We start from the raw sequence: 23,306 nt of genomic DNA on the forward strand, positions 1-23,306 counted from the left end.
ACAGGGAAGCCTGGCATGCTGCAGTCCATGGGGTCACAGAGTCAGACACGACTGAGCAACTGAACTGACTGACTGAAGTAATCTTATGCAGGCTTCCCAGGTGTCTCAGTGGTAAAGAATTCACCTGCAATGCAGGAGACATGGGTTCAGTCTGTGGGTCAGAAAGATCTCCTGGAGAAGGAAATGGCTACCCACTCTGATATTCTTGCCTGGGAAATCTCATGGACAGAGGAGCCTGGCAGACTACAGTCCATGGGATCACAAAAGAGTCAGATACGACTTAGCAACTAAACAACAACAACAACATAATTAAGGAAAGAGTTTATTCTGTTTTTCAAAAGTAGCACAGCTGGCATTCGGGTACTGAATGTGGTCCTTAAAATGAGGAATTGAGTCATGAAGCATTGCAGGGGAAGAATTTTCAGGGCTTGGCACTATACTGGACTTTGGGAAAACTGGAAGTAAGGTAGACATTTTGAGCCTATGAGCCTGGGAAAGAAGTAATGAGATTAGAATGGGGAAGTCAGAGGAAGCAGCTGTTTTGTGTGGGCCATTGGGTGTTGATCATGTTAGGTTTGGTATATGAAGAGAGATCTAGATGCAAATATCTAACAATTTGGTGTGATCATCAGAAACCAACACCTCTGTGGTCTGGGAAAACAGCAAGGGGCCATCACAAAGCAGCTAAAATAAGATTGTCTCCAAATATCTTTATGTTAGGAATGCAAACTTATTCATGCTGGTGACACTCTGCATGGCCAATTGGTAAAACACATTGATGACCTGGGAAAGACTTGAGACTATAGCTTTGATTGCTGAATGGTAGAAATAGCCAGAGCCTGGTTTTCTTTGAGTAGCCTTTTTCTTACTCTCCTCACTGGGGTTTGGAGCTCACAGTCCCGTTGTGAGCAGCCTGTGGTGCCCCTGAGAATCTTGGCCATTTACCAAAAGTTTGTTCCTGTTTGAACAGGTAGATCAGTTTTAGTGGAACTGAGAGTAACATTCTCATAGACACAGTTCTCACCTGTGTCCTGATTTGTGTTGATTTATATATGGGAACAGCCAGAAATACAGGCATACCTTGTTTGATTGTGCCTCACAGATAGTGCTTTAAAAAAAAAAAAAATTGAGCATTCATGGCAGCCCTGCATCGAGGAAATGGATCAGCACCATTTTTCCTACAGCATTTGCTCGGTTTGTATCTCTCACATTTTGGTGATTCTTGCAAAATTTCAAACTTTTTTGTTTTGCTTTTGTTGTGGTGATCTGAAATTTAATGTTACTATAACCCAATAAAAGCTCAGATAGTGGTTAGTGTTTTTATAGAAATAAAATATTTGAAAATTAAGGTATGTACATTGTAGACATAATGTAGACTATAAAATAGTGTCAATATTGTGATATTTATATTATTGAGGTGGTCTGGAACCAACTCTGCAATATCTTTGAGGTCTGTCTGTACACAGAATACATGAGTTTTATATATATATATATATATATATATATATATACACACACACACACACACACACACACATCCATACATACCCTAGACCTGCCTATGTACAGAGACTGGTCCATCTATATTATATAAATTAGGGTATAATATAAGGTACAAAATGACCTCAAAGATAATAAAATTAGGTAAACCCTCTTTTCTTACATTTAACCTCTGTAATGATAAATTATTTTTTGAAATGCCATGACTGATTTTGCAGACTAAGATTCGATACTCTGGAGATATTCAAGTGAGAAAATATGAAAGGTTCTGAGCATGGGCATTCTGATAACAGTGCTCAGAAAAATTTAGTTCTCTGTTCAAATCCAAGAGTTTTAAAAATTTACTGAGTTAATTTATAAATGATTGAACGCATGTCTTATACCCCTCATCAATTCCAAATCCCTAAATAGAGAAATTGAAATCATCTCTTGGGAAGTTCCCACCAGGGAATTTGCAGTTGAGCAAGCTCATTGGTCAGGGGGAAAAAAAAAAAATGTCTCTGCATACATATTGAATGCACACAGTTAAAAGCCAGTCTTTACAGTATAGTTTTATTCCCCCCCAACATTTTTACCTGTATTATACAGATTCTTTAATCTTACTGTTAGTACACTTAATTTTTCTCTGCTTTTTAAAAAAATCTTTAAATTTTATATTATAGTTGATTAACAGTGGTGTGTTAGCTTAATGTGTACAACAGAGTGATTCAGTTATATGTATACATGTGTGTATTCTTTTTCAAATTCTTTTCCATTTAGATTATTACATAGCATTGAGCAGAGCTGCCTGTGTTATACAGTAGGTTCTTGTTCGTTAACCATTTTAAATATAGTAGTGTGTATATGTCAATCCCAAACTCCCTATCTCTGTTTTGGTTTTAATAACTAGACTGACACTTGACATGTATCTTTCCAAGATTCAGTTGTAAGTATTAATTTGTTATAAAATGCCTTTTGAACTGCTCAAATTAAAGGCCCCATATAAATAGCAAAAGTTGTTTGTGTTGTTGACTCATTATGTGTATTCTGTCTATTGGCCACTGTCTTTTAAGACACTGAGAACTGCATTTTATAATTTTAAGGTGTTTCCTTTCAAGATAGAATATAATCAAAATATTTAACATAAGTGATTTATTTTCTCTACCAAAGAATAATTCCTATTAAATAACAGATCCCTGAAAAAGTGAGTATTTGGTTATGTATCACACTTCTGACTAGACTTGACATCTCTGTACACTTACCCATATAATTCTAAAAGTCAAAATACCTGGACAAGTAGGGATAAAGCTAATTTATAAGCTGACTTCTTTTGGACCACTTAGAAGACTGCTGGCTTTTCACTGCTAGTGTATTGATTCTATTAGTTTTAACTTGTCTTGTGACCATGGGGTCCCAACCAGGGGACAGTTGTCAATGTCTGAAATTTTTGGTTGCTATAGTTTGTGGGGTGCTTCTGGTATGCAGTGGGTAGAGTGGCTACTGCTAACCCTTCAGAAATACACAGGGTAGTCCCCCATCCCCTCAACAAAATAGCAATAGTGCCATCCATGTTTGAGAAATTTAGAGACTACTCTTTATATAGAACTTTCTAAAATCATCTTCAGCAATCAGATTTTCTGCTATGTTGGTTGCATACTGTTAATTCTTAATTCTTCCTGGATCACTTCACAGGTTGGCATCGTGGGAAGAACAGGAGCTGGAAAAAGTTCCCTCATTGCTGCCCTTCTTAGATTGTCAGAGCCTGAAGGTAGAATTCTAATTGATGACATCTGGACAACTGAAATTGGACTTCACGATTTAAGGAAGAAAATGACAGTTGCACCTCAGGTATGCACATCAGAGTATTCTTACGTGTTCTTTTTATGAGGCACTTGATTTAATTGCTTTTAATTTGATTGTTTTTTTTTTTTTTTCCAAATTGCATGAAAGGTTGATCTTTTTTCTCCCAGTAGAGAATATATTTGGCAGCAGGTATTTTCAATGGGCATTTTATCAGATACCAGACTCTGTTTGTTTATTCATTCATTTGTTTCTTTTGTGTGCGTGTTATTTAATAACTGACTCGGACAGATTTCTGGACTTAGACTTTTTTAGGTGTCATGATTTTGTCTATTAATAACCACATAATTCTAAGACAAAATGATAACTGGTTTGTGCAGCACTGGAGAGGTTTCTATAGGGAAACCTGAATTTTGTGTTTTAATGATGGAATTTTGTTGTAGGAAATAAAACCACCTTTTCAAGGGTGATTACCTCCCTGGAGGACTTTCTGTGAAACTGTGGGGCTTTGAAAATTATAGGGTATATAGATGCTTTGGGGAGTCTTTTAGAATTCAGCTATTAGTCAATTATTTTAACCAGGGAGGCAGAACAGAATAATGACTTAGAACAGGGGACTTGGAATTCCCTCTTTGTGTACCTCAGTTTTTTCTCCCTTATAAGGCAGCTAACAGTCCAACTCATTGAGCTGTTGTGAGGGCTAAATGGGCCAGTGCATGTGCGGTGCTTCATGTAGACCCCTTATGTGCTGGTTGTGATGGTGAAGCTTTGAATTGATCTCTTCCTGGGCTCTGATTCTGTTTTCCTTTGTTCTGATTCTTTATTTTTGTTTGTTTTGTGTGGGTTTGTTTTTGGTTTGTTGTTTTTGTTCTTCTTGCTAAAGAAATATGATTTTTAGGGAGTGTTTTAGAGGCTGGATTATATAAATATGCACAATAGAAACTCCTGAAAGTTAAAAATAGTATTATCATCAGTTAAGTTCAGTACAGTTGCTCAGTTGTGTCCAACTCTTTGAGACCCCAGGGACTGCAGCACGCCAGGCTTTCCCGTCCATCACCAATATCCGGAGCTTGCTCAAACTCATGTTTATCAAGTCAGTGATGCCATACAACCATCTTAACCTCTGTCATCCCCTTCTCCTCCTGCTTTCAATCTTTCCCAGCATCAGGGTCTTTTCAAGTGAGTCAGTTCTTTGCATCAGCTGGCCAAAGTATTGAGTTTCAGCTTCAACATCAGTCCTTCCAATGAATATTCAGGACTGATTTCCTTTAGGATGGGCTGATTCAATCTCCTTGCAGTCCAAGAGACTCTCAAGAGTCTTCTCCAACACCACAGTTCAAAAGCATCCATTCTTTGGTGCTCAGCTTTCTTTATAGTCCAACTCTCACATCCATACATGACTACTGGAAAAGCCACAGCTTTGATTAGATGGACCTTTGTTGGCAAAGTAATGTTTCTACTTTATAATATGCTATCTAAGTTGGTCATAACTTTTCTTCCAAGGAGCAAGTGTCTTTTAATTTCATGGCTGCAATCACAATCTGCAGTGATTTTGGAGCCCAAGGAAACAAAGTCTCTCACTGTTTCCATTGTTTCACCTATCTATTTGCCATGAAGTGATGGGACCAGATGCCATGATATAAGTTTTCTGAATGTTGAGCTTTAAGCCAACTTTTTCACTCACCTTTTTTGCTTTCATCAAGAGGCTCTTTATTTCTTCTTCCCTTTCTGCCATAAGGGTGGAGTTATCTGCATATCTGAGGTTATTGATATTTCTCCCGGAAATCTTGATTCCAGCTTGTGCTTCATCCTGGCCAGCATTTTGCATGATGTACTGTGCATATAAGTTAAATAATCAAGGTGACAATAAACTACCTTGATGTGCTTTTTTCCTGATTTAGAACCAGTCTGTTGTTCCAGGTACAGTACTAACCATTGCTTCTTGACCTGCATACAGATTTCTCAGGAGGCAGATCAGGTGGTCTGGTATTCTCATCTCTGTAAGAATTTTCCACAGTTTGTTGTGATCCACACAGTCAAAGGCTTTGGCATAGTCAGTAAAGCATAAGTAGATATTTTTCTGCAATTCTCTTGCTTTTCCGATGATCCAGCATATGTTGGCAATTTGATCTCTGGTTCCTCTGCCTTTTCTAAATCCAGCTTGAACATCTGGAAATTCATGGTTCACATACTGTTGAAGCCTGGCTTGGAGAATTTTGAGCATTTCTTTACTAGTGTGTGAGATGAGTGCAATTGTGCAGTAGTTTGAACTTTCTTTGGCATTGCCTTTCTTTGGGATTGGAATGAAAACTGACCTTTTCCAGTCCTGTGTACTCTGCATATAAGTTAAATAAGCAAAGTGACCATATACAGCCTTGACATACTCCTTTCCCAATTTGGAACCAGAATTATCATATGATACTGCAGTTCTATTTTAGGGTATAAACCCCAAATATTGAAAGCAGGGTCATGAGTAGATCTCTATATATGTGTGTTCATAGCAACATTATTCACAATAGCAAAAATATGGAGTCACCTAAGGTCCCATTTGGAGAAGGCAATGGCACCCCACTCCAGTACTCTTGCCTGGAAAATCCCATGGACGGAGGAGCCTGGTGGGCTGCAGTCCATGGGGTCGCACAGAGTCGGACATGACTGAGCGAATTCACTTTCACTTTTCACTTTCATGCATTGGAGAAGGAAATGGCAACCCACTCCAGAGTTCTTGCCTGGAGAATCCCAGGGACAGGGAAGCCTAGTGGGCTGCAGTCCATGGGGTCACACAGAGTCGGACACTACTGAAGTGACTTAGCAGCAGCAAGGTCCCATTGATAGATAACTGGAAAAACAAAAAATGGTTGCTGCTGCTGCTGCTAAGTCACTTCAGCCATGTCTGACTCTGTTATATATATATATATATATATATGTGTGTGTGTGTGTGTGTGTGTGTGTGTGTGTGTGTGTCTGTGTGTCTGTGTGTCTGTGTGTGTGTTTATACACACACACACAATGGAATATAGTTCAGCCTTATAAAGGAAGCCAATTCTGATACATGCTACAATACAGGTGAACCTTGAGGAAACTATGTTAAGTGAAATAAGCCAGTCACAGATGATAATTGCTGTATAATTCTATTAATATGAAGTACCCAGATTAGTCAGTTCATAGAGACAGGAAGAATGGTGGGTGCCCGGATTTGCAGGGAGGGGAGTTGTTTAATGGCTATAGAGTTTCACTTGTGCAAAATGGATGGAGTCTGTGGCTAGATGGTGGTGATGGCTGTACAATAATGGGAGTGTATTTAATACTACTGAAATGTACACTTAAAAGTCATTAAGATGGTAAATATTATGTCTTGTTGAGTGACTAAGTCATGTCTGACTTTTTGCACCACATGGACTATAAACTACCAGGCTCCTCTGTCCATTGGATTTTCCAATCAAGAATACTGGAGTGCATTGCCATTTCCTTCTCCAGAGCTCCTTAACCCAGTGATCAAATCCACATCTCCTGCATTGCAGGCATTGGCAGGCAGATTCTTTACTGCTGAGCCACACTATTTTGCCACAGTTTAAAAACAATTTTTAAAATATATGCCTTTCAGGAAAAATCAGAATAAATTTTCAGCACCTGTAACCCTTATATTTAAAGATTTCCTCTGGCTACCAGATTCATGACTTAGTAGTTTCAGTAGAATGAAGGAGTTTAGATTCCCAAGTTTTGATTGTACCGATCTCTGAAATGAATCAAATGAGACTAATTAGCAGAAATAGTGGATGTGTCTAAGTCCTTTTATATCCTCAGATGAAAGAATCTATAAATGTGCCCTGTGTTATTTTTAATATCTCTTAATTAAAAAAATAGGTTGTATGCTTGTGTATATAAGAGAACTTTATCAATAAAGAAAAACATGGGATGATTCTTGGCCCTGCTGGTAATATTTGGAATCACATCTGAGCGAAGACTAAACATCCCTCGACATCACCAGGTTTTGGTTCTGTTCTATCAGTCTCCACCCTACTTTTGCTCATGCTCTGTGTACACACTCTGGAGGAGGAGGAGAACATGATTACAAAGCAGTGCTAAACTTTGTATTCAGGTAAATAATGATCACCAACCATTATAACTACAAAACTTATTATTCCACTTTATATGCCTTTGTCTCCAAGGCACAATGTTGGTTGATAAAAGAGAGAGTTTCTACAGAGACCCTACTGCTGGGAGCCAGCGCAGGAGTTCCCACCCATGACAAAGGTCATGTGGAGAGGCCTGATATGAAAAGGCGAGCCAGGACTCAAGGGGGCCCCTGGATCTGCTTGAGCATCTACCCCCAGAACCAGAATCTGTCTGTTTTGCTATTTTACGACTTTCACCAACTCCTCTGACATTAACGGGGGCCTATCCCCGACCACCTTTCTCTGAAGAAAATCAACTTAGAGCTCTAGTTAATTAGCCTCCTGGGCATAGTAGGAGTGTTTCAATCCAAACCCCTCAGATGGCTCTCTAACTTGCCTGACAGGTTTATCCGGACTCCTACAGCTATGCATACGATTGTTTACAGCCTCCTAACTGCGAGAGGCATGGGAAGCTTAAGATATTCAAATAATATAGAGCCTCTCGGAGAGTTAGAAATTATTAGAATAGAACTGGTGGAGGATTTCATTGTTGAGCCAATGCTTGCTGCCAAGTTTCCACGTCCCCTGTATTGTGTCCTTGGGAGTATAATTAATATAGTTGATATATAGAAAAAAATAAGTAGTGGCCTTGGTGTTAGCAAGCTTAGATCCTTAAGGTAATAAATTCTTTCCTTGTTGCAAGCCCACTACACCTTTGCCCTATAGGAATGCAAATTTATCTAACACTTTCGGAGGATGGCGCCAAACTTTAAAATAATTACTCTTAGAAAAAACAAGTTTTCTGGTTAACTAACCTTTATCAGAACAAAGAGTCATAAAATGTTAATAGGCCTCCTGGCCAGAAGATGATGTAAATCACCTAAAGCATTTGTATACGATAAGTTTACAGAAAAGAAAGGCTGGTCTCGATAAGGATCAAGGACTGCCGACTTTGCATGACTTTATACCCCCTATTATCCTCTATGCACAAATTAAGGTATATAAGCTCCCTTTAAAAATAAAGCTACGGGCCTCGCTCCTCAGGCTTGGTCTCCCCTTGTCGTTCTTGCTTCCTTTTCTCTCCTTTTCTTCTCTGTTCTTCCTTCAGGATGACTGATCGGAGCATGGGGGCTCTCTGAGACCACTTACCTGCCTGGGCTTCTAAGACCCACTCGAGAAGGTACCTAAGGTGGGGCACCTTCAGCTATTCAAGAGGGCGTCTGCAGCCTCCGTGGTCAGAGCAAGTTCGGTGTCACGAACTTTATTGGTTTCCCATGTAAACCAGTCAGATCAAGCTTCTGTCTCTCCCCTTTTGCTACTCTTTCACCAAAGCCATCCTCCTGAAGATATTCCTGGATCAACCGGGGCTAGACCCTGGTACCCTGCAGTGTGAAAGGTCTCAGGAAATCATACAGAAGGCAGCCAGGGATAGAATATTTAAGAACTTAGACCAAATGTTACCATGACCCACATTTTAATTCCTGCTGTGCCTCTTACAACTGTTGAGACTTGATGAAGTCACTCGGTTTCCAAACTTCAGACTCCTTATCCTTAAACTAGATCTAGGAATTACTGCTGCACAGATATGTTGTGAAGATGTAGCTGGGTGAGAAAATGTTTGTGTTCCATGTCTGGTTCTTGAGAATGCTCAGTCAGTAGTAATTATCTTTATTCTTAAGGATTGGGGCACTGGACTTTCAGAGATTGTTTCTACTTAAATAAAAAGAGTAATACATTCTGAAACAATTTTGCTTTTCAATTTCTATTTATGTTTTTTTGTGTGATTTTATTTATATTTATTGGTTATAAACCAAATTATTTATATAAGTTTAAACAGTAAAGAAAAAAATAAAAACCAGAAAAACACCCCCCACCAACCCAACACACACAATAGGAGTTTTGGGGAAAAGTAAACCAGAAAAATATGTCTAACCTCTTTTCTATGAGGAACAAGAGGAGAGAATATCACTTTTAATTTCATTTTGATTTCATATTCCCTTCCCACCAGCTTCTTTCCTGACTACCACCCTGTACACACTCTTACTTTCCAGTCCCCCACCAAGACCTCTGGCTTTTTTCTCAGCTCTCCCCATATTCTTAACTATTGTCTCCCTGTCCTTGAGGACAGGGCCTGTGTCTCTCATTTCTGTTGTTCCAGTGCTTGTTGCAGACTCTTACAAGCTACACAGGTATTAGTAATATTTTCAAAAGTTTGTGGAATCCCTAACAGGTTTTAGCCTTTATCCCTACCATGTCCTAGCTAATCCTCACAATTCTCCTGTTTTCCTTATCTGACAGATTTAAAAATCACAACATGTGAGTTTAGGGCATCCTTGGTGGCTCAGCAGTAAAGAATCTTCCTGCCAGTGCACAGACGTGGGTTTGATCCCTGGGTTGGGAAGATTCCCTGGAGAAGGAAATGGCACCCCACTCTAGTATTCTTGCCTGAGAAATCCCATGGACAGAGGAGCCTGACAGCTACAGTCCATGGGGTTGCAAAAGAGTCATACATGACTTAGTGATTAAACAACAACAACTGTGAGCTTAACCCACTGCCCAGGTAAGCAGCAAGCAGTGAAGTCAGGGTTTGAATTCTGTGTATGTCTGTTTATTTTTTTTAAGTTGAAGTATGGTTCTTTACAGTGTTTCAAATGTTCAACAAAGTGATTCAAATTTGTGTGTGTGTGTGTATGTGTGTGAGCAAGTACATTCTTTTTCATTCTCTTTTCCATTATAGGTTATTACAAAATACTGAGTATAGTTACCTGTGCTATACAATAGATCCTTGTTCTTTTTTTTTATATATATATACAGTAGTGTGTATCTGTTAATCACAAATTCCTGATTTATCCCTTCCTCCTGCTTTGCCCTTTGGTAATCTAGTTTGTTTTCTATGTTGGTGAGATTATTTCTGTTTTATAAATAAGTTTATTTATATCATCTTTTTTAGATTCTACATATAAGTGATATCATACTACATTTGTCTTTCTCTGCCCTACTTGGTATGATAATCTCTAGGTCCATCCATGTTACTACAAATAGCATTATTTCATTCTTCTTTATGACTGAGTAATATTCTATGTGTATGTCTTTGTGTGTATATACTGTGTATGTATATATAAATATAGTGTGTGTGTATATATATATATATATATATATATATATATGCATACTACTTGTAAGCACTACTTAACAAGACATGGAAGCAACCTAAATATACATTGACAGATGAACTGATAAAGAGGTGCTTTTATCAGTTGAACAGATAAAGAGATGCTTAATGTCTTATAAGCACTACTTAACAAGACATGGAAGCAACTGATTTATCAGTTTATCTGTCAATGGACAATTAGGTTGCTTCCATGTCTTGTAAGTAGTGCTGCTGTGAACATCGGGGAGCATGTATCTTTTGAATTAGAGTTTTTGTCTTTTCTGGATACGTGGACAGGAGTGGGTTTGCTGGGTCATATGATAACTCTTTTTTTTTTTTTTTAAGAAACTTCCATACTGTTTTCCCTAATGTACCAATTTACATTCCCAATTTACCAACAGTGTATAAGGGTCCTCTTTTCTCCATACCTCCTTCACTATTTATTTTTTGTAGGCTTTTTAATGATGGCCATTCTGTCTGATGTGAGACAATACCTCATTGTAGTTTGGATTTGCATTTATCTAATAATTAGTGATATTGAGCATCTTTTCATGTCCCTCTTGGCCATGTGTATTTCTTATTTGGAGAAATTTCTTCTTAGGCATTCTGTCTATTTTTTGATTGAGTAGTTTGTTTTTTTGATATTGAGATTTATAAGCTATTATATATACAGACATCTGTTGCACTTCTATGCATTATCATCAAGAAAACAGAAAGAGAAATTAAGGGAAATACCCATTTATCATTGCATGAGAAAATGAACAAAAAATCTGAGAATAAACCTATTTAAGGAGGCAAAAGGAAACTGTAAGACACTGATTAAAGAAATTAAAGACAACGTGAACAGATGGAAAGATATACTGTGTTCTTAAATTGGAAGTTTCAATATTGTTAAAATGACCATACTAGTCAAGGTACCCTACAAATTGAGTGCAATTCCTATCAAGTTAACAATAATATTTTTCATAAAACAAGAACAAAAAAAATTAAAATTTTTATGGAAACACAGAAAATCTTGAATACTAGAAACAGTCTTTAGAAAGAAGAACAGACCTGGCAGAATCACACGCTGTGACTTCATACCATACTACAAAAGCTACTTTAATGAAAAAGTCACTCAGTCGTGTCCGACTCTTCGCAACCCCATGGACTGTAGCCTACCAGGCTCCTCTGTCCATGGGATTTTCCAGGCAATAGTACTGGAGTGGGTTGCCATTTCCTTCTCCAGTGGATCTTCCTGACCCAGGGATGGAACCCAGGTCTCCCGCATTGTAGACAGACGCTTTACCATCTGAGCCACCAGGGAAGTCCATGGAAAGATATACCATGTTCTTAATTGGAAGTTTCAATATTGTTAAAATGACCACACTAGTCAAGGTACCCTACAAATTGAGTGCAATTCCTATCAAGTTAACAATAATATTTTTCATAAAACAAGAACAAAAAAAATTAAAATTTTTATGGAAACACAGAAAACCTTGAATACTAGAAACAGTCTTTAGAAAGAAGAACAGACCTGGAGGAATCACATGCTGTGACTTCATACCATACTACAAAAGCTACTTTAATAAAAACAGTATGATAATGGCACAGAAATCAGACATATAGATTAGTGAAATAACATAGAAAGTTCAGAAATAAACCCCCACACTTATGGTCAATTCATCTAAGACAAAGAAGGTGAGACTATATAATACAATGGATAAATGACAGTCTCTCTAATAAGTGATGCTGGGAAATCTGGACACAACATGTAGAAGAATGAAATTAGAACATTCTATAACACCATATACAAAAATAAACTTAAAATGAATTAAAGACCTAAATGTAAGACCAGGTACTACAAACTCCTAGAGGAAAATGCAGGCAGAATACTATTTGACATAAATTACAGTGATATTTTCTTGGTTCCATCTCCTACAGTAAAAGAAACAAAAGCAAAAATAGACAAATGAGGCCTAATGAAATGTAAAAGATTTTGCACAGCAAAGGAAACCATAAACAGAACAAAAAAACAACCTATGGAAAGGCAGAAAATACTTACAAACGATGTGACCAACAAGGAATCAATTTACAAAATATATAAGCGTTGTTCAAATTTGAGGAGATTCCCAACTCCAGAACCTGAGTAGCTAACTGTTCTATTAGTGACTTCAACATGCTGTTGACTGTGATCCACAGTAAAACTGCTTCGTATTATGATTTCATGCTTGTGCAAACGTCTCTCTCTCACACACACATACACACACATACAGACACACACACGAGAAACAAAAATTTTATGAAACAATGTTATTCTTGCACTGTGCTCCAATATTTTCTATTATATATGTTATATTTTAGTTCATACAAAAGACAAAATGATGGTCACAAGCCCAAAATTGATATCATGATCCACTGACTGCACCTGCAGTTTCCAAACATGGCTCCTCATTGTCATCCCGTTGGACTGGGCTTCACTGGTCTATGTTAGCATCACTTTAGGAGCTTCATTGATGTTTCAGGTTCTCACAGTAGAGCCTATTTTCCAGTAATGGAATTAGGGCTCAGGGAGATTTGTAACATACTCTGAACCAAATAGCTAATAAACGGTAACATGTATACCTGTGGCGGATTCGTTTTGATGTTTGGCAAAACTAATACAGTGTTTGAGGTTTAAAAATAAAATTAAATTAAAAAAAAAGAATTGTCTTTTTTAAAAAATATGTTTGTTGAATGATATTCTCATCAGATATTTTCCCATTTTTTCCTATCAACCCACTAAAAAGGATTCCCCTAACCATAACAAACATGAATATGTATAAAGCAAAACTGGAAGATACTACTTCTAATGTTATGTCTGTTATTTGGACAGTATCTGTTTAGAAACAGATTTGTTCACTTATACACCATGGACTAATAAGTGTCAGGGAAAGATACTCAAAATCTCACTCCTCCCCAGCCAAGAGCCCTTTCTCTTTACAATGTCTAGCTGGCTGTGGAAGTGGAGAAAATCTGTTGGTTTGGTTAATTAAGCTACTTGTTTAAGTACCAATAGGAAGCAATGATGCCTGTGTCTCAATATCCTGATTTAGGGAACCTGGGAAGCTGAGAGCAGACTCTGTAGAGGGGGAGCTGTTTCTGTGAGTTGCCCCACTTAGGTGATCCAGGCCTGCATCATCCTACTTGGTTCCCCGTTCCCTGTGATCCTGGGAGTAGCAGTGAGCTTCCAGTGTCATCTCTCTCTCCCCCAGGCTCACCCCCATCACTGTTGACTCCACCATGAGCAGGTCAGAAGTGAGGGAGGTGTGACATCATCAAGGACCTGCATAGGAACCAGAGGCAGGGTAGTGGTGACATAGACCATCAGTCCTGGAGTCTGGTAGGGAACTTTCAGAGACAAATACTGTATTCTCAAGAAAGTACTCCTCACTTTGTGTTCACAGTTTCAGGAAAAGCAAAAATGAAACTTTTTCCTAAATAATTTTCTTAAAAATAACAGGTAGATGAAGTGTATGTATCCTTTGTGCTCACAACCTGAAGTATTTAGTTAAGTATGCTCCCCATAAAGAATATCAAGGGGAGATTATATTCTGGAGTAGCTGCTTATCTGAAAGGATGTGGAAAATGGATTTCAGACCCTCTTCAGATGATTCTCTGCACCAAGAGCCCCTTATGCTGTTGGCACAAAGGAAATATTTGCAGTTTAAGAGGGATTCCATACACATTCAGTATTTATGTTTGCACTGCAAGTGTTGGCACAGATCAGCAGCCATCATCTTTATCCTGATTAATCAGATTCATTTTTATATTTAATAGTTTTTTTAAAAATCAAAGCAAAAACTTGGTAGTTTTTAAACAGCCCTCTCTGCTCTTTCTTATTTCCATTCTGTGAGTTTTCTGCAGTAGGTTGAAGGTGAAGGTAGAGCTGTCTCTATGACTTCTCTGTGATTACCTGGCTTTATTTCCATTGTTTCTTGTTGAGAAAAAGAGAAAAAGAAAAAGAAAATAGGTGGATATACTATACATTTCTTTACTGTTGTTAAGATATACACTGGAATCTAGCCTAATGCAGTTGGCCCTTTGTTCCTGACACTGAAGACTCCATTAAATTCCATGGAATTGCTTCCTGGAGCCCCTGAAGGAGGACTTTAGGGACTTAAATTCTTTTTCATTTCTTGGAAAAGAATGTTTTTGTCTGAATATGGGTGATGATTATAGCTGCTTCCCTCATAGCTCAGTTGGTAGAGAATCAACCTGCAATGGAGGAGACCCTGGTTTGATTTCTGGGTCAGGAAGATCCACTGGAGAAGGGATAGGCTACCCAATCCAGGATTCTTGGGCTTCCCTATGGCTTAGCTGGTAAAGAATCCACCTGCACTGTGGGAGACCTGAGTTAGATCCCTGGGTTGGGAAGATCCCCTGGAGAAGGGAAAGGGTACCCACTACAGTATTCTGGCCTAAAGAATTCCATGGACTGTATAGTCCATGGGGTCGCAAAGAGTCGGACATGACTGAGTGACCTTCACTCACTTTATGGGTGATGATCAGTTCATTCAGAGGGTTTAGGATTAAAAAAGAAGAAAAAGAAAACAAGATTAAAGCAACTTCATGTGATTCCCACATTCTTGAAAGAGAGACACTCATTTCAGTTCAGTTCATTCGCTCAGTCGTGTCTGACTCTTTGCGACCCCATGAATCACAGCAGGCCAGGCCTCCCTGTCCATCACCAACTCCTGGAGTACACCCAGACTCACGTCCATCAAGTCAATGATACCATCCAGCCATCTCATCCTCTGTCGTCCCCTTCACCTCCTGCCCCCAATCCCTCCCAGCATCAGAGTCTTTTCCAATGAGTCAACACTTCACATGAGGTCACCAAAGTACTGGAGTTTCAGCTTTAGAATCATTCCTGCCAAAGAAATCCCAGGGCTGATCTCCTTCAGAATGGACTGGTTGGATCTCCTTGCAGTCCAAGGGACTCTCAAGAGTCTTCTCCAACACCACAGTTCAAAAGCATCAATTCTTTGGCACTCAGCCTTCTTCACAGTCTAACTCTCACATCCATACATGACCACAGGAAAAACCATAGCCTTGACTAGACAAGAAATAGAGGAAACAACAGAATGGGAAAGACTAGGGATCTCTTCAAGAAAATCAGAGATACCAAAGGAACATTTCATGCAAAGATGAGCTCAATAAAGGACAGAAATGGTGTGGACCTAACAGAAGCAGAAGATATTAAGAAGAGATGGCAAGAATACACAGAAGAACTGTACAAAAAAGATCTTCATGACCCAGATAATCACAATGATGTGATCACTGACCTAGAGCCAGACATCCTGGAATGTGAAGTCAAGTGGGCCTTAGAAAGCATCACTACGAACAAAGCTAGTGGAGGTGATGGAATTCCAGTTGAACTATTCCAAATCCTGAAACATGATGCTGTGAAAGTGCTGCACTCAATATGCCAGCAAATTTGGAAAACTCAGCAGTGGCCACAGGACTGGAAAAGATCAGTTTTCATTCCAATCCCAAAGAAAGGCAATTCGAAAGAATGCTCAAACTACCACACAATTGCACTCATCTCACACGCTAGTAAAGTAATGCTCAAAATTCTCCAAGCTAGGCTTCAACAATATGTGAACCATGAACTTCCAGATGTTCAAGCTGGTTTTAGAAAAGGCAGAGGAACCAGAGATCAAATGCCAACATCCGCTGGATCATAGAAAAAGCAAGAGAGTTCCAGAAAAACATCTGTTTCTGCTTTATTGAGTATACCAAAGCCTTTGACTGTGTGAATCAAAATAAACTGTGGGAAATTCTGAAAGAGATGGGAATACCAGACCACCTGATCTGCCTCTTGAGAAATTTGTATGCAGGTCAGGAAGCAACAATTAGAACTGGACATGGAACAACAGACTGGTTTCAAATAGGAAAAGGAATTCGTCAAGGCTGTATATTGTCACCCTGTTTATTTAACTTATATGCAGAGTACATCATGACAAACGCTGGACTGGAAGAAATACAAACTGGAATCAAGATTGCCAGGAGAAATATCAATAACCTCAGATATGCAGATGACACCACCCTTATGGCAGAATGTGAAGAGGAACTCAAAAGCCTCTTGATGAAAGTGAAAGTGGAGAGTGAAAAAGTTGGCTTAAAGCTCAACATTCAGAAAACAAAGATCATGGCATCCGGTCCCACCACTTCATGGGAAATAGATGGGGAAACAGTGCAAACACTGTCAGACTTTATTTTTCTGGGCTCCAAAATCACTGCAGATGGTGACTGCTGTCATGAAATTAAAAGACACTTACTCCTTGGATGGAAAGTTGTGACCAACCTAGATAGCATATTCAAAAGCAGAGACATTACTTTGCCAACAAAGGTTCGTCTAGTCAAGGCTATGGTTTTGCCTGTGGTCATGTATGGATGTGAGAGTTGGACTGTGAAGAAGGCTGAGTGCCAAAGAATTGATGCTTTTGAACTGTGGTGTTGGAGAAGACTCTTGAGAGTCCCTTGGACTGCAAGGAGATCCAACCAGTCCATTCTGAAGGAGATCAGCCCTGAGATTTCTTTGGAAGGAATGATGCTAAAGCTGAAACTCCAGTACTTTGGTGACCTCATGCAAAGTATTGACTCATTGGAAAAGACTCTGATGCTGGGAGGGATTGGGGGCAGGAGGAGAAGGGGATGACAGAAGATGAGATGGCTGGATGGCATCGCTGACTCGATGGACGTGAGTCTGGGTGAACTCCAGGAGTTGGTGATGGACAGGGAGGCCTGGCGTGCTGGGATTCATGGGGTCACAAAGAGTCGGACATGACTGAGTGACCGATCTGATCTGACCTAACTAGATAAACCTTTGTTGGCCAAGTAATATCTCTGCTTTTGAATATGCTATCTAGTTGGTCATAACTTTCCTTCCAAGGAGTAAGCGTCTTTTAATTTCATGGCTGCAGTCACCATCTGCAGTGATTTTGGAGCCCCCAAAAATAAAGTCTGACACTGTTTCCACTGTTTCCCCATCTATTTCCCATGAAGGGATGGGACCAGATGCCATGATCTTCATTTTCTGAATGTTGAGCTTTAAGCCAACTTTTTCACTCTACCCCTTAAATAAGGTGCTCAGATTAGAAATGAAAATGTAGCCTTTCTACTCAGATTAAAAATGAAAACATAGCCTTTATACATTTTACAAAGGAAGCCGCAGTGGTAGATACACTTGAAAATATACTTCAGTGGAATGCATTTTCCTGATTTGGGACTGACATGATCAGGGTACAGTGCTGTGCTTCATCTGCTTTGTTTGTAACCACTTGTATGTTTTTTGCCTTCATCCCAGGTCTTTTTAAGCCTCTGAAGGCTAGTGGTTAGGTTTCTTTGTAAGATAATGAGAGGTTCGTCTTCTAGCACCCTCTACAAAGGGTCTAGTATGATCGCTGTACTACATTAAATGTTCTGATTCAGAGTGGCCATTTTTGGGTCACACACTGTCTTTCCACTCATATGGTTCACTAGACCCAGGGTAGATAAGGTGCCACTGGGGAAGCTAGAAGAAGATTTGAGGAGCTGTGGGGACTACAGAAAGTTTTGTTCTCTCTGGGCAGCAGCAGCCAGGAGTCTTCAAAGTCTACTGATACACTAAAACAGACAAAAGTGGCCCATCACCAAGTGGGTGCTCAGGCCCAGTACTACCAATGTCAGTAGTATGGTTTTTTTACAGAGCACAAGGTAAGAGGTGGGGAGAGAGTGGGGCAGGAGAGCCTGAGTGACACCGTGTTGTCAGTTAATTTCTCTACGCACATCCAATATGAACTTGTATTATATTAGTAACAAAGGAAACAATTAAACCATGATGAAAAACAGTTTTGAATCTAATGCTCCACTTAAAATATTACATTGAATAAGTGTCTGTTTTCCTGACTCTGTGGTGCCAGTTGTGCAAGAGTGTGCTCAGTCGTGTCCAGCTCTTTGTGACCCCATGGACTGTACCCCATCAGGCTCCTCTGTCTATGGGATTCTCCAGGCAAAACTACTGGATAGGTGTTCCCTTCTCCAGGGGATTTTCCTGACTCAAGGTTCCAATCCACATCTCCTACATTGTGGATTCTTTACCTGTTGAGCTGCTTACTCTTATTATATGAGGTTTAATTGTGTACCTTCAGAAAAAATGCAAGAGACAATAAATAGTGTATATTTACATGTAGGTTGTGTGTCCTACCATAAATCTCTACACTGTTCTGCCTGCACTTATTTATAAGATTAATTTCTTAACTTTATTGCTTAGAGGTGGGTAATTTAATATCTATCAGAAATGATCATTCATTTGACCCTTATTTGCCCTTGCGGTATATGTTTACCGTGGGCACATTTATTACCTTTTGAAGATAATGGTTTCTTATTTGGCAAATGTTGGAAGTAGAATGAGTAGAAACTGAAATGAACACTATGCATAAAACACTGACATATTAAAACAGATTGATCAAAAATTGCCTGCCAGCTTTAAAGAAAAATATAACTTCAATCAGTTAAACTTTTAATTAGTCATTCTTTTTATTCAGCAAGTTTCGATTAAAACTTTACTGATTTTGAAATGTCTTAGCAAAGAGAAATAGTCTTATTTACTAAACTATATCTTCCATTTAATACTGCAAAATAAACGTTCATAATTCTCAATATATCCTTTTAGATTGATGGTATAGACTTGAGTGGGGACCCTTATTACAATGGGAAATGCTTAATTTCTGTTTTTTGTATGACATTCAGCAGTGGTTTGGTGATAATTAGCAGAACCTCCTTAAGGCCTACGTAGTGTCTGAGGGCTCTGATAAAAGCTCAGTCTGAAGCAGCTGCAGGCACTGGTCAGGGGCTCAGAAGTGAGGGACTCCTCTTTCTGCAAAGAATCCTGCTTTAGTCCCCTAGTCTTTAAAGAACTTCATCCCCTTCAAAGAGTGTTCCCAAGAGAAGAAGGTGAGGGAGGTGACAATAAAAAGAGGCTCTAATTATGTAATTGGTGACTGAATTTTAAATGAGGACACTGTGCCTGTTCTCCTGAATCACCAAAACTGCCCTTCACAAATGTGCTAATACTGTGACACTTTTCATTGTTTAAGGAAGGAAGAAAGGTCTTTAAAAAATAAGCTGAGGTGGGAGGGGGGTTCAGGATGGGGAACATGTGTATACCCACGGCAGATGCATGTTGATGTATGGCAAAACCAATACAATATTGTAAAGTAAAAAAAAATAAAATATATAAAAATAAAAATGATAAATAATAAGAACTTAAAAAATAGTAAGCTGATTTTTTTCATAGACTATCTTAGATAGCACTTTAATAGACTATATTTTGAAAACCAGGTTGATGCTTCATACCTTAGACGTCTTAACAGGATGTGAATTTGCTTTATGAGAGGAACCTGAGAGAAAAAGTGTTCAGGTCGTGTAAGCCAGGATGAGCAAAGCATTCTTGTCATCATTGTAAGCAGAGAGACCCCATCTCACTTTTCCCAATTGAGCTCAAAGCTGGTTGCTTAAGCTGGCCTTTTTCAAGCCCTTTATCTCCTCAAACACAAATGCTTGAAAAGTCTCTTGTTTTGGGCCCCAGAGTAAAATCCTGCCATAGTTTAGATCCTTGGAGGGAAGGTGGAGGAGAGTCAGAGGAAAGGGGGGAATATCACAGACCAGTTTCCTCTTTCCTGGTGACGTCATTTGTGTAAATCTAATGGAAACAGCTAAAGGAAGAGAAATTGCCTGCATGTTGCAATCTTACAAAGAATAAAACGTTTTCTAAAAATCTGAAGTAGAATGATGATTATTCCCTGACAAGGAACTCTTACCATTGCTTAGATGGTTATTTAGTCTTTGATCCTAAATTCCAGAGTTTTAAAGGAGGCCTTAAATGTGGTTCTTGTGATTTTTCAGTTCAATTCAGTAACCATTTTGAAACATCCTGTGACCAGTGATTTTCAGTGCTTTAGAAGCATATTGGCTGTTTGCTCAACAATGTGCAAATGTAGCTCCCCTTATAATGTCTTTTTAATTTTGGATTCTACTTAGGGGTACATCTTTTTTTGATGGCCTACCATGTGTTTTCTGCATCTATTTCTCTCTTACAAGACTTAAAACTAAGACAATAGGGAAAGAGGATGTGGGAGGCGCTCCGAGTGACATTCTTCTTCATGGCTGGAGTGAAGAATTATCTATATTCATTTTCCTTCTCAGGCTTTTGTGAAATGATGAGGAACAGAACAGCTCTAAGTCCAGGCAGGAATTGAACATGGTGATTCTGATCAGTTCCCGGGCACTTGTGGAAGAATCAAGTCTCCTCTTATTCCTACACGTGTGCATCCCCTTGTTCTGCCCCCTTCGTTGAAAAGAGCCAGTTGGGCTCTTCTCTGCTGCTCATATTTTATGTCCTCGCTTACTAGAGCCTTCCATAAGAAACTTAAATGGCCTACATGAGCTTATGTACAAGATTCTCTCTTAAACACAGAATGAAAGAAAAGAAAGAAAATCAAGTCGCTCAGTCATGTCCAACTCTTTGTGACCCCATGGACTGTAGCCTGCCAGGCTTCTCCATCCATGGGATTTTCCAAGCAAGAACACTGGAGTGGGCTGCCATTTCCTTCTCCAGGGGATCTACCCAACCTAGGAATTGAACCTGGATCTCCCATATTGCAGGCAGACTCTTAACATCTGAGCCACAAGAAGAGGGATGCATTTCCAGAGTAATTTACCTGTGGCTCCTCCTAAAATAGATGAATAAAAGGAGCTATTAAATTAAAATAATATTATTATGACACAGGTCACAGTGGGTTTTAGGTCCTCCTGGCTTTGAAGTTAGTAACGAGGCTCTCTGAGGTGTTCTGTGCTGATGTACAGGTGAGAGAATGTGGGACCAGCTGGTGCAGGATCACAGAATCTCTCTCCATGGACAGAGGAGCCACAGGCCCCAGGAGCTGACTTCTCTTTGCATGTATGGGGATGTTCATTCACACCTATTGAGAGAGTCCCCATCCCAGAATACTGTTTTACCAAATGGAGAAAATATCCTAGTTTATTCTTCATTGCAATGTGAAAATAGTTCACAATTTTGCTTTGAGGCACAAACCTCAACTAATCATGCTTTTGATGTTTCCCAGCATCACACCAGGATTGACAGTTAATTTATGTAAATCTTGATGTAAAGTTTCTCAAATAATTATATCATCATTTTGTGTGTGTGTTTAAGTAGATATTCATTACCAGGAAGGTATTTAAAACAAATAGACAAACAGATCTTCCTTTCTATTCTTCAGTTTCTTTCTTAATATGAAAAAGCTTCTTCAACACTACCTTCTGTTAGTGTTCAATAGTCCAGAGGATATTTAGTAGCATGCTGTGTACAATGGAAAATTATTTTAGAGATACTATTTTGTAAATATACATTTGAAACCTTATTATTAATGATCACAGTGAATTTTGATATTTTATATTTTATTTCTGTCCTGTAAGCACTGGAATAAAATGAAAAGAGGTTAAGGTAAAAACATTCACTATTTTGTTGCATTTAGGAACCTGTTTTATTTACTGGAACAATGAGGGAAAATCTGGATCCCTTTAATGAGCATATGGATGTGGAACTGTGGAAAGTCTTAGAAGAGGTAATTTATTAAATGTAATGTGTAAGTATGAGTATATGTGTATATACATTTTTAACATTGCAGGTAATTAAAGGGAGCTTATCAGTTTAACTGACTTTGTTTACCTCCTAGGAAAATTCTGATGACATGAGTGCACTTAAAATGTGTGTATTGATGATGGTGATGAAAACCAACAATATAATGCTTCATGTTTCTGTTTTTGCTTTTTCCCTAATACTGTGAGCAACTAGATACATTATCTTGTCCTTAGCAGAACACTAAATTAGATGTTAAAGCAGTGGGATCAAATTCCACTAGTGACCTGGTGAATTAATTACCCTAATTACCCTCCAATGTTCATTTTATTCCTCTGGTCTTAGGAAACATCCATGATGTGGAGACAATAGTAATTTTTCATTATTAACTTAAAAATGTGACAGATTATACCAATAAAATGCTATGCAGTTTCACAGGAAAGTGTTTATAAAGATAGAATATATAACTGGAATGTGCTAATGATTATTTATTGGTGATTATGCCATTTTAATGCTGTAGCATGAATGCAGCTAACAGAACCCTAGAGTGTTTGCTTACTTTTTATGTGGACAGGTTCATTTCTAGAGAATTTTCTGTTATTTGTATCATGTTCCCCCTTTCCCCACTTCTTTGAATTTCCTTACCATTGAATGAAAAAAAAAATTGACTATTAAGTTTCCATTGCCTTGTGTATTTTAATACAAAGTACTTTGTATATTTTCCCTTGTTTTACAAATCAGTTCTACTGATGGCAGAAAGTCTAGATATCTAAACAGTAGACAGACTTCTAATTTCTCATAGAACCTAGCTCAGTCTTGTGCTTTTAAAAAATAAGCATGTGCATTCTTATACACTAACAATGAAAGGTCTGAGAGATTAAGAAAATAATCCCATTTACTATTGCAACAAAAAGAATAAAATATCTAAGAATAAACCCACCTAAGGAGGCAAAAGACCTGTACTCAGAACACTATAAGATACTGACAAGGGAAACCAAATATGACACAACCAGATGGAGGGATATACCATGTTCTTGGGCTGGAAGAATCAATATTGTGAAAATGACTATACTACCCAAAGCAATCTACAGGTTCAGTACAATCCCTATCAGAAAAA

The 23,306-nt window shown here is 38.6% G+C and overlaps 1 protein-coding gene across 1 annotated transcript in view; it reads left to right on the forward strand.

Moving 5' to 3' along the window:
* Positions 1–23,306, forward strand: part of LOC147361888 (ATP-binding cassette sub-family C member 4-like) — a 171,299-nt gene that overhangs the window by 123,556 nt on the left and 24,437 nt on the right. Inside the window, exons 26-27 of the mRNA XM_086330218.1 lie at positions 3,172–3,327; positions 22,086–22,175. Coding sequence (XP_086186344.1) covers positions 3,172–3,327; positions 22,086–22,175 — 246 coding nt within the window. The remainder of the gene's footprint in view (positions 1–3,171; positions 3,328–22,085; positions 22,176–23,306) is intronic.

The sequence above is a fragment of the Bos grunniens genome, chromosome 12 (assembly GCF_055505025.1).
Source record: "Bos grunniens cultivar Pamir isolate PY7600 chromosome 12, Bosgru_T2T1.0, whole genome shotgun sequence".
Classification (NCBI taxonomy): Eukaryota; Metazoa; Chordata; class Mammalia; order Artiodactyla; family Bovidae; genus Bos; species Bos grunniens.